This window comes from Rhea pennata, chromosome 3 (assembly GCF_028389875.1).
Source record: "Rhea pennata isolate bPtePen1 chromosome 3, bPtePen1.pri, whole genome shotgun sequence".
NCBI lineage: Eukaryota > Metazoa > Chordata > Aves > Rheiformes > Rheidae > Rhea > Rhea pennata.
This window is the reverse complement of record NC_084665.1, coordinates 3,141,604-3,153,692: the sequence shown is the minus strand read 5'-3', so window position 1 is coordinate 3,153,692 and position 12,089 is coordinate 3,141,604. Positions and strand designations below refer to the sequence as shown.

Below are 12,089 nucleotides of genomic sequence, written 5' to 3'. Positions count from 1 at the left end.
ACAGGGCCCCTCTCCTCCTTGGCTCCTCAGTCATCTGTTGATGTGAGGAAGTTGTCACCAATGTACAAATTAATTTTTCATCTTCACTAGGACCTCTGGGCAGCTTGCAAGTGATCCAGAAGCCTCCAGGCAGAGAAGACAAAGCTACAGCTTCTGTACTGTGCAGTTCTTCCCAGCGGTCACGTTGGATACCTTGACTGTTTATAGCTATTATAATCAAGAACAGCAAATTATTTTGGCTGCTGTAAATTATGTTGGGGAACAGGTGGTGAAAAATGTGCCCCTTCTTCCTTATCCAAATTAATCTCGCTTCAGGGAGAAAATCTTGTTCTGGAGCTGCATAAATTTGTCTGCATATCTGACCTGATCCCTGTGCTATTTAGGACTCAGCTCATTTTTGAATCTTCTGCAAACGTTGCTGCCAGTGATTTAATACTTTTCTGCACCTCTTAGTTAAGCCTGCACTACTGGACTGAGAACACGCTGGAACTGCTGAATCATTTGGTGTTGATTTGAGGATTTAGCAGTTAAATATGTTAAAGTCCAGTTCATATGGGCACCATCAATATTGTATAACACTCACTTCTTTCTATATCAGACTGCTTCACAGGATGAAATCAAATTCCTTCAAGAAGTTGTATAATTTTATCAGTACAGTTACAGTCTTTGAGCCAACTTGCAATCTCATGAAAAGGAATCATTTGGTTTTTTTAAGATCTTGATAAGCAAGGTTTCCCCAGTGCTATGTTAGCTTTCTGGAATTCTTTACAAATTAAGTCCTATATTAGCATTTCAGGATTTCCCCTTGGAAATTCAAGGAGCTGGTAGTTTCCTGAAGTTGTCACTGTAAGATGTGACCATTGCTTCTTCCCTGGTTTAAAACTGCAAAAGTTCACCAAGTAAAGACGACCCCATATTCTGAACCACGAATGGCAGATTATCAAATAACATATTGCACTAAAGCTAACTAATGAGCAGTATTTGTGTTTGGTCTTGCTAAATGCACAGACTTCCTTCTAACTTCACTTGACTTCATTGGTCGCAATCTTTTTTCCAATGGTATCTTTATATTCCTGTAGCAGTGCTCTCCATTTCCTGCCTGCCTGTTCATAATCGTTGCTGCAATGATTTCAGTGAAGCTACTGCGGTTTAGAGCAGCTAAGGATGTGATCCTGTGTCTCATCCCTTTGATAGTCCCAGCACCTGAGGAGCTCAGGGCTGCGCACAGGGTAACGAAGGAGCTTTCCCAATAAAGCTCGCCTCTCTGTGGTCGCATCCGTGGCCCGAATGCTTTGGAAGAACTGGTAGCTGCTGCGTTTTGTTAAGGACATGCAACCAAAATAATAATCGGATAAACAGATCCCTTTTTGTCAAATGATTATGGAGCTGCATTATGTGATTTGGTATCTTTTCCTCCAGAATCTCTGCATTTCAAACCAGCTTGCGATTTTACTCTGCACCATTAACACTGCCGTATTACATGGGAATGTATTTCACATGGCAAATTCCGCAGAATGTGGATTATGTTATCAGGAAATAAATACAAATTTCTCAAGTTGGCCTTGACTCGGTGGTAATCAGGAAATTATTTGTTCTTAAGCTACAAGGGAGGATTGGATTCTTAAAAACTGCATAGATGAAAAATGCTTTTAGGGTGATTTCTTTCCAATAAAAACATGACAGTCTTAAAACTAAATGGTAATCTTTAGGAGCCTGTTCCACATGCAGCAGGGAGGCAACGAGATTCGTGGTCGATATAAGTCAGTGTAGTCCCATTAGCTGACAAAGCTGGGTCAATTCACAAGAGCTGAAGATTCGGCCCTTTTGCTTGGGAAAGAATCATCATTTTGCTATCAAAACTAGGAGAAAGAGCATAACAGGATTTTGTGAAGGCAGATAATATTAGAGAGAAAATAAGATGGGCTGCGGACTGAAGATGACGACTATTTCATCTGTCATTTATTGAGACCTTTTTTACTGGAACGTCCACCAATGTGGCTAACTTATCTTACAGCGCAGCTTGAGGCTGTGAATCTTTTTTATTGCTATTAATATCTATTACTATAGTGGGGTTAGAACCATGAACAGGACACCTTTAATAACAGCTCCTGAGTTAATCTCCTTTAAAGCTCGATATAGTATTACTAACTATAATTAACCCTTCCAGGTTATTCTAGATGCACTTACGGGCATAAAACCTTCTTTGGGAGAATTAGGTATTTTCTCATTACACACACTAATATCTTTTCACTGAATGTCACCAAATTTCCATGAAAATCTATTTGACTCCCACTGGCAAGTTGCAGTTTACCTGATCTGTAAAACGAGATCTTAAGAATTAGTATCAGACAGAGTCTCCCACCAAGGAAGTGACTCCTCATTGTAGCCCAGATCCCTCTGAGCTCTTTTCTTCTCCTAGAAAGCTGAGACTTTTGTTGGCAGCAGGGCTCTCCCAGGTGGTGAAGTACTTCTGAGACAAGGACTTCTTCCCAGGGCCAGCTCCGTCACAGTTTTTTTGCAAGGTGGACCTACCTTGCTCTTTGCCGCAAGGCCGACCAGGGAAATCGGGTCACAGCGGAGATAGTTTGCAGCTTTGCTGTCTGAAGAAGAGCTTGAGCAAATCTGACGTGTGGAGTCGGTGGCCGAGGCACCAGGTCTGTCGGAGACTCTTGCCCCTTTTGACTCTGCCCATTCTGCAGTGTTGCGCCCGAACCCATCTACGGCTGCAAATCAGTGTCTGTCTCTGTGCTCCTGAGCAGTCATATCTCTGGAATATTTGTATTTATAGAAACTGTTGTTGAGATGGTAGCTGAGATGTGGTTACGTACCAAACTCCGGAAATGCAGTAACTGGAACAAGCTGGCACTTCCCCATTTTCCAGTATAGCTTGAGCACAAACGTGGAGGAGAAACAGGGCAGAAGACTGTTTTGTTTTTGGAACTGTGATACTTCTAAGTTTTTGTGACCGCTGCATGGCGAGATGAGCTCTTTGTGCCCAGGTGCAGGGCTTCAGAGCAGAGAGCTGAGTTACCCACATGCTCCCTGAGAATTTGTGGGCGAGTTGGAAAATCGAAGTCTTGAAAGTCTTTGAGACAAATTGCCTCCGTCTTCATTTTCTAACCAGCTCGTCTTGCAAACCATGTGCCATTCAGCACTTGGACTGCTGCCCAGCGCCGGTGAAATCCCAGACTGCTCTGCGATACTGTCACCACCTAGGTCTGCTCCGGGTTTAACTGCATGGTTTTGCTTTTCCCAGAGTTGTATGATGGGGCTGGGCCTGGGAGAGGGGCTCGAAAACCATCACGCGGCCCGGATCTCCTGACAGGGAAGCACAACTCAGCTGTCTACCTCTTAAACGCCCGGCCTGCCTTGGGACAACCGGGGAAAGTCCCCACAAGGGTTAAACATTTTATTTAGATAGCTTTGTTTGTTACGTTAGTGCTTTGCTTGTTCTGAGAATTAATGGAAGATAAGCTAAAAGTTCATTTATAAGAGTATTAAAGGATAATTATGATGGAGTAAATGCAGCGGGTCAAAAGGCATTATGGTGAACAGAATCATAATATAGGGCTTGGGAAAATAAGCTAAAATGTACAATCGTCGCGGCCCAAATGCCATGGAAAGTTCGTGGCTTTTTTTCCCTCTCTTCTTCATTTTTGGGCTAAATTACAGTTGCATCCCTCAGCCTGCTGCTGCTCATGCACGAGCATGTAACGATAATCGATTGCAGTAACTTAAATTACACTTCTGGGCAGGCCCAAATATCTGACCTTTTAATATCAACAAAATGATAAAAAAGATTTGGTAGGAAATCTGTTTCAATCAGATTAAAGGAGAAGTGGGTAAAGCTGATTACAAGGCCGCTAAACACAGTATTTGGGCAGTATTTGTTCAGAAACAATAGCGTTAATTCTACTTTAACAAGTATTATCTGAAAAATCAATAATTAATGGGAACCCATTATCAACTTGTAATTTAGCATACAGATTAAGTTGGGGGAGAAGTGAAAGCGAGGGAGTAACCTGCTTTTACTTGACCCGTTGGGCTGATAGATTAATGGAGGGCAATGAGGTTTTTTTTTTTTTTTTTTTTTAAGAAGCGGTATAAATCAGTCAGTTTTGACCTGTTGCTGTTTGGCACCGTCTCGCCTTCCCAGGTAGCCACTGCCCCGTTGTTCTAACTCCTGGGGCGGGAGCAGCTCCTGCGCGCTTTGCAGCGGCCGTGGCCGGATGGCTGCGGTGTCGGGGGGTGATGTCTTCAGGATCGCTTATCTCTAGGGCAAGGGAGCAGGTTGCACCAAATCTGGGGGGCTCGTGGAGAGGGACACCTGGGTTTGGGCAGAGCAGGATGTAGCTTGTGGGCTGAGCAGAATGAGAGAACTAAAGAAAAGAGGTTGGGACACCAGAAAGCAAATGAATCAGTGCTAGAAGGCTCATGGAGCTCCACGTACAGCTGGATGTTGCAATGTAGACGCTCATGACTAGGATGTTCTCTGCCCTGCGCAAAGGTGAGTTTTAAAACTCGGATCAGGGAAGTGCCCGGTGCCACAGGCAGTGGCTTATGGATACGAGAGAGGAAAGTCTGCTGTGAGGCATCATTCCTTTTAACAGAGCCATGGATGGAGCCATGGAGGGAGCAGGAGACAGCGAAGTCTTGGGCTGGTCTCACGTTTCCTACCCAACGCGGCATGAAGGAAACCATGACAGAATCGGAAGCCTAGCTGCTGGGTTTGGTTTATCTTGACGCTCCCATCTGTCACTTGCTCCACCTTTGCATTGCAAAAAGGGTCTGTCTGGTGCTTGCTGGGTGGCTCTACGCTCTTCTGTTATGCAGCTCCTGCATCCTGGCTCACCTGGGGACCACTGTGCTGCAGCACCCCAAGGCTATTGCTGACTATTCTGCGATCATTGCAATTTCATTTGCTTTCCAAGGTCTCCGCTTTCCAAGCCCTGCGAATGTGCTTCAAGTGCCTATCCCACCTAAACCCACGTTCAGACATTGCCAGGTCTTAGGTTGCCCTGGGATGTGGCCTGCAGACCAGGCTATGATGGGAGTTTCTTGATGACCAGCGCCATGGGATGCTCTCAGCAAAGGGAACAGATTGAAGGCAGATTGTGAGGGTGAAGCAGCACCGTGCTTCGCAGCCAGGGAGTGGCTTCAGAAATGGCATTTAATCATTCAACATTAACACAAGACATCTGTCACCGTCCTCAGCAGTGATGGGGCTACACGGCAAAACAATATGTTCCGGCGCTCCTAATCACTGGAAAAACACTACTTTTTGCAGAGAGTTCTTTTAGTGCCCAGCACAAATCCTTCTATTTTATTATAGCAATCCCAGCCAAATCCTCCAATAAATGGAGTTTTTATTAATGTGCAGCTGTTAAATGAGAAAAAATAAAACTCAGAAATAAAAATGAATTCCTGAATAATCGGGCTGATCCCGAGCAGTAAGAACAAGCAGGTCGAACAAATACTTACAGCTTTTTGGTATTATTTAAAAATAAGGTTGAGGCTTTTCTTTTCCCCTCTGTTTTTTAACAAAGGCCTGATTAGATTTTGCTCAGAAAAACAAACAAACAAAACGAAAACAAAAAAACAGAGCACTTCTGCATTGCTGTGGGCTGGAAAAGCAGCGAGGAGGAGCAAGAACACCTGGGAAGAAGATCACATCCTGTGCACGTGTCCAGTGTTCCCCTATCGCCATGGAAGGTGTTGTGTGCAATGGCCAGGGAGGTGAAGGACAGGCTGGTACTGCATCCCAGGGAGCTGGGGTCCAGTTTCGTGGTGAGGGATGCTTTTGCTCCTCTGGCTAATCCCAGCAAGCAAAGGAGTGTGTCAAAAAATAAGGTGGGAAGAAGTGAGTGATGAAAGCCCTCCGAAGGCTGGAGCTGGAATCAGGATGCTGTTGCTCACTGTGACTGGTCATGGTTTGAGGCTCCTTGGCTTGATACGGAGTTTGCCGGGTGAAATGTTGCTATGTGAAGTACCATTTTGCGGTTTAAAAGGAAAGGAAAAGCAACCCCACGATGACGCTGCAGTGGCAGGTGATGACCAGTGCAATCCTTCTGCTACGCACGGATCAAGTGGCCCTGGCAAAGCGTCCGTGCTCCCTGTGTCAGGGGAGGAGAGCATTGCGTGAAGGGGACCAAACTCCTTTCCTTACACCTGCCATTTCTACTAGGAGACATGTTCCTGCTCTGTTTATGCCCATGGCAGAGACACATAACTGCATGGATACTGGAAGAGACTAGAAGCTGGGCTTATCCATGTCCTCGGCTACAGTCCAGCTGGCAATAAATGGCCACTGGAGGCCATTTCCAATGGCTCCAGCCCAAAGGAGAGTAGATGAGTGAGCACAAAGACAGAAGAGACCTGCTGGAGTCACCATCAGATACATGCACATGTTTCCAGGTAGCTGAGATCTTGGGCAGCCTGATGGGAGCATGCGGAGAGCAAAGCCTCTTCTGGGGGAGCAAAGCCAACCCTAGTAGCTTCCTCTGGGACTGAGAGGTCCTGGCACACTCGGACCTCAGCTACAGGCACCAGGATGGCTTCTGTCACCGGGCACCGAACCGTTATCACCTCAGGGTGCTGCCTGGGGACCCTACACCCGAGGGGAAGACCTGGGGCAGAGAGCCTCCTGCCAAGAAATGGCATGACCACTTCTGTTATTCATTCTGATTAAATTAAAGCCATAGTAAAGCCCTAATTCTTCTTATTAAAGCTGAGAAGTTAAGCTCTTTGGGCAGGACGTGGACCTTGCCTTGCGCTCTCCTAAACCACTTTGTCCACTCAGTGGCGAGGCAGTAATAACATACCCCTAGATGTTTCTTCTCCGACACATTTATGCTCAGGCTGTAGGGTAACTGGTGTGACTGGGGGGCATCCCATCACTGCTGTCCTAATTGTGGTGTTTATATGCAATCTCCTGACTATTTCCAGGTTGGCAGGAATGGGAGCATGGCTTCAAACCCAGCAGGTCTGCCAGGGTTTGGTCTTTAGACCTCTTGGCTTTTTCCAGGACAAATTCCTCTTCCCTGTCGCTGTTGATAGGGGCAGGTTTATCTTACTCTCCTTTGCCTTCTGGTCAAGCAGTGCCATTTGCCCTGTTTCAGAAAGGCAGTGGGAGCTAGATGGGGAGTCTTGCCCTGCAAGCACCCAGCCCACAGGGCCAGAGGAGCAAGGGCTGTCCCACCCGCTCTTCTCCTGCCTGGGCTCCAGCCGAGGGATGAGCGCTGGCCGTCGGCAGGCAGGAGAGAGGAGGCCAGTGTGGGCGTAGGCGTGTGCATGACGCTCCCCTGCATTGCATGCAGGAAGCTGGGAAGCTTCCGCCCCCCCAAAAAAAGTCTTGCGTGGAGGAAGCTCTCACCGGGATGTCGGTGTGACGTGCTTTGGCTGGTTGAACCTTGCCAGAAGAGCAAAGGGGAGCGAGCCAAACCAAGCTAAAATGGTGACTTCCCAACTGAGAAGTAGAAAAGAAGAGGGCAGAAAGGGGGCTGGGTAGTGACACTAGCACAAGGCGTGTGGCTGAGCACCTCCAAGACCCCGGGGGAGAAGTTAGGCATGATGGACCCCCTCCTGAGGGGCCGGAGATGGACGTGAAACGGGTGAAACGAGTCGCGGGTGTGCTTCGCGCTCTTCGTCCTCCTTGGAGCAAGTCTTCCAAGGCCAAAACCATCTCCGGTTTGCCACGTGCAAAAGAGACCTGAGAAGGTGAGGAAACGCTCGCGTTATTATTATTACTTTCCCCCCCCCCCCCCCCACTAACAAGCCGTAAATGAGCACCGAGGGGGAGTCGAGGCTGCAAGGGGGTCGCCAGCACCCTGCCTCCCGCCGTGCCTGGAGGTGCAGCACCCCGATGGCCGGCAGCTCTATTAAATCCGTGGTGCTCCAGACTCTGTTGACTGCTCTTCTGCTTTTTAATCAGAGGTGGACGCCTGCAGGACGAAACCTCTGTGGAGGAATTTCCGGGTCCCTTCCCTTCACGCGGAGCCAGGGAAGCCGAGGCCAGGCGCTCCGTGCCCCACGCCGGGCACGCTGCAGCCAAGAGGGGCCCCAGCGGGGAAATCGGAGCAGGGCGCCGACGTTTGACGTTCTGCTCTCGGAGCGCTTGATAATCTTTCGGCGTCGGAGAATCAGCAGAAAAAAATCTTCCCTGGAAAATAATGAGCAGAGAAACATTTACTGATTAGTCTAATCCCAGATAATCCTATCTGATGAGCATATATCAAGATATCCTTTAACTGATTTATTGTCCGAAAGACCCGGTGGAGATGCCCGTCTCCGGCGTGCCTGGGGAACCCGGCGGGTGGCAGCGCACGTGTTCCATCCCAGTCCCTGAGCTTCGTCCCCAGGGCCCAACAGCATCGGCCAGCGCCATGCCACGTCCGGGCCAGCTCGGCGCACGTTTAAGCACTCGTCCCATCCCTGTGGCTACAGGCCTTCTTTCGGGCTTGAGCTTTTATGTTTCATAAACTGATTAGGAGCAATTACGTACGCTTTAGCCCCAAACTTCCCCAGTGCCTAGGCCATATGCATATTTAAGGCTTCATCATCTCTCCCAACAGCTCAGCATTCACATAAACTGCTGAAATCAAGCTGATTCTGGGGCAACGTCAAAAATTAGGGTTTTATCCACTAATACCTGCTCGGGCAGGAAATTTGTTGTGGGTGGTGGCTGGATTAGGGCTTCTAATTACTGTGGCAGATCCTCCCCGGCTGGCAGTGAAAGTCTCCGATTCCAGCAGCGCAGCGGCAGAAGCACTTGGGAAAGTGAAGGTGCCCAAGGTGGCTGTTTTTTTTGGGGGGGGAGGGTGACCCCAAGCCCCCAGCACCCGCAGGCCTTTCTCAGCGCAGAGCAGGATCCCACCCCCCCACCGGCACCGGCATCGGCAATTATCCTAAATGAAAGTTATTGTTCCGCTAATCCCGGGAACAGCTTGCGAGGGGAGATTTGGGTCTTTCTTTAATAATGCAAAGTTAATGCGGAGTCCCCTTGTAATTATCTTTATCAGAAGGACCCTCGTTTAATCCGACGGTGCAGCGGGAAGGCCGGGATCAGGCAGCCTGTGCAAAGCCCGTCCTAAATCGTTTCCATAAACAGATAAAGGGAAGGAAAAGGGGAGGCGGGGGGGGGGGGGGAGGAGGGAAGGGAACCGCTGCCCAGGCGCAAGAATCTGGGAGCCAAAAGGAGCGCGGAGGCCAGGCGCCTCCAAAGGGCGCCCAGGGCGGCCCCGGCCCCCCGCGGGGAGCAGCCGGGCTGGGGGAGGGGGAGATCGGGGGCCGCAGGAGCAGCCAAGCCGGACGCCCCGTCTAGGTGTGGGGCTAACGGGGAGGGGGCACCGAGGGGCAGCAGAGGGGACGTGACAGGGGCGGGGGTGAAGGCGCGGGAAAGGGACCCGAGGCGAGGAAGGGGGAGCTGGGGGGTGGGAAAGGACGCAGAGGAGGGCGTTGGGGGGGCCCGCGGGAGGGGCCGGGGGCCGGACTGCCGGGGTGGGGGGGGAGGGAAGGACACAGGGGACCCGGCGGCCGCTAATCCGGGGATTGGGAGCGGCCCTGGGGCGTGACTGGGGCCGGGGCCGGTGGCGGGCGCATAAAAGGGGCGGCGGGCGCAGGGGCCGCCTGCGCCGGGCCAGGCGGCGGCGGCGATGCCGGGCCGGGCGGAGCCGTCGGGGGGCCGCGCGGCGGCGGCGGGGCGCAGCGGCGGCGGCGGCGGCCACGGCGAGCGGGCGGCGCGGGCGGGCGGCGCGGGGCTGCGGGCCAAGGGCTTCGCCATCACCGACCTGCTGGGGCTGGAGGCCGAGCTGCAGCCGTCCGGCGCCGCCGCCGCCGCTCCCGCCGCCCGCGGCTACGAGGGCGGCGCGGCGCTGGGGCTGGGTCTGGGGCTGCTGTGCGGGCCCTGCCTGCTGCCGCCGCCGCTGCCGCTGCTACCCGCCCGCCGCCCGCCGCCGCCGCTGCCCGCCGCCCGCCGCCGCGGCGAGCAGCTCTCTGGTAAGCGGGGGCGGGAGGCGGGGAGAGGCTGGAGCATCCCGGCGGCTGCGCTCGACGGGCCCCCCCACCTCCCCCCAAACTCCGGGGGGGGGTCCGTCCCGTCCCGGCCGGCCGGCGGTGCGCTGCGCCGAGCGGCCGCCGTCGGTGGCGCTGCCCGCCGGGCCCCAGCGCGCTTTCCCCCTCTCCGCATGCCGCCAGACGAGGACAGCCTGTCGGGGGGCCCCGGCGAGCAGAGGACGTCGACCCCGCAGCTGAAGAGGAAGAAGCGGCGGCACAGGTCAGGCCGCAGAGCGGGGGCGAGGCCGCGGGAAGGGGCCGAGCGGAGGGCTGGTGGGGGCGCAAGGGTCCAGGCTGCGCCGCAGGACGCGCTCCGCCTTCCCGCAGGACCGTGTTCACGGCCCGCCAGCTGGAGGAGTTGGAGAAGGCATTCAACGAGGCGCACTACCCGGACGTCTATGCCAGGGAGATGCTGGCTGTCAAAACGGAGCTGCCCGAGGACAGGATACAGGTAGGCGCCTGCGCAGCACCTCCCTCCCTCGCCGCGGAGGCCACCAGCACCCACGCTGCCTCCCTCCCAGAGGGAGAGGTGCACGAGGACCCTCTGCCGGCATCGGCGCCGGCGGGCTGGAGCCCTCCTCGTTCTGCAGAGGCGGGTGGCTTTGAGCAGGGGCCCGGTGAGCAGGCAGCGCGTCCGGGTCCCCCCCCCCCCCCGCAGCGCCTTTGGCTGGGAGCGCTTCCCGTGCTGTGATGGACGTCGTGTAACGTGTGCTCCCTTTCCCCTCCTTCCTCCCCCCTCACACGTACGTGTGTGTGCGCACGCACGTGTGCGTGCTTGCACGCCCTCCCCGCACCCCCCGCTTCCCACTGCTGACGCCACCCACACTCACACATGCCGCTCTTGCCCGCCTGATCCTCCACACGCGCCCGCTCGCCAACCCCTCCGGCCCGGACGCGCGCTGCTCTGCGCGCGCCGGGCCCGGCTCGCCTGGCCGTGGGTGCCGCCTCTCCCACCCCTCCGTGCTCTCCTGGCTGTTACCCCTGAAGGTTTGGTTTCAGAACCGAAGAGCCAAGTGGCGGAAGAGGGAGAAGTGCTGGGGCCGGAGCAGCGTGATGGCCGAGTACGGCCTCTACGGGGCCATGGTGAGACACTCCATCCCTTTGCCTGAGTCGATCATCAACTCCGCCAAGAGCGGGCTGGTGGGATCCTGCGCCCCGTGGCTGCTGGGTAAGCCGGAGCCCACAGTGGCGGGGACGGGGACGAGGCTGGGCGGGGGCAGCCGCGGAGCTAAGCGAGCTGATGGTGCCTCCTCTTCCACGCGGCCGCACTCGCCTCTTCCCAGGCCGGGCGGGAGATGCGGGCTGGGGAAGAGCGGCACTTGGCGGGAGTTTTCCTCCGGCCGCGGTTGCGGGGGCTGCGCTCCCCTCGGCTCGGGAGACGGCGCTGAGCAGTCCCCAGCAGAAGTAGGCAACCCGTGCCCTCTGCTTTATGCTCCTTCCCCTCCTCGCAGGCATGCACAGAAAGTCCGTAGAGGTGAGCGGGAAGGCGGAGAGCCAAGAGAAGCCGGCAGACGGCTGGCGAGCGGAGCAGGCCGAGGGGGATCGCCCGGTGAGGCAGGCCGGTCCCCAGAGGAGCTCTGACAAGCTCGGCCCAGCAAGCGATTCGGAGGATGCGGCCATCGACCTCTCCAGGACAGCCAAGCGGGAGAAGAGGAGCGTGCTGAGGCCGTGCGTCAACAGGGACCCTCCTGCGGAGCAGGAGGCCGGGGACCACTGAGCTTGGACTGCCCCGGGGAGCCTAGGCCTCGCGGCTCCCTGGGAAGATAAGAATATTTATTGATATCTAATTTTTTTCCTCAAATAATTGAACTTTTATCTGAATTCAGGGCATTCTAAGACTGAACCCCCCCCTCCGTCCCCTCACTTCTCAGCAGAGCAAAGATGAAGCCAGGGTGGAGGGTGGGAGAGGAGGCCAGACATGGCCAAAAGCGGTGTGAAACCAATACCATGTCTTTTAGGCAGCATGGACAGTCTCTTGGAAAGAAGCTTCCCTTCCCCCCCCCCCCCCCCCCGGGGATGCGAACTCTTCCCCGGCCGTC

The 12,089-nt window shown here is 54.0% G+C and overlaps 1 protein-coding gene across 1 annotated transcript; it reads left to right on the top strand.

Annotated features, from left to right (window-relative positions):
* The first annotated feature begins 9,650 nt into the window (after nucleotides 1-9,650).
* Nucleotides 9,651-11,767, top strand: VSX1 (visual system homeobox 1). The gene is made up of 5 exons (XM_062573456.1): nucleotides 9,651-9,993; nucleotides 10,192-10,270; nucleotides 10,378-10,501; nucleotides 11,038-11,218; nucleotides 11,502-11,767. The coding sequence occupies exons 1-5, from the start codon at nucleotides 9,651-9,653 to the stop codon at nucleotides 11,765-11,767; spliced, it is 993 nt and encodes a 330-aa protein (XP_062429440.1).
* Nucleotides 11,768-12,089: the final 322 nt, after the last annotated feature.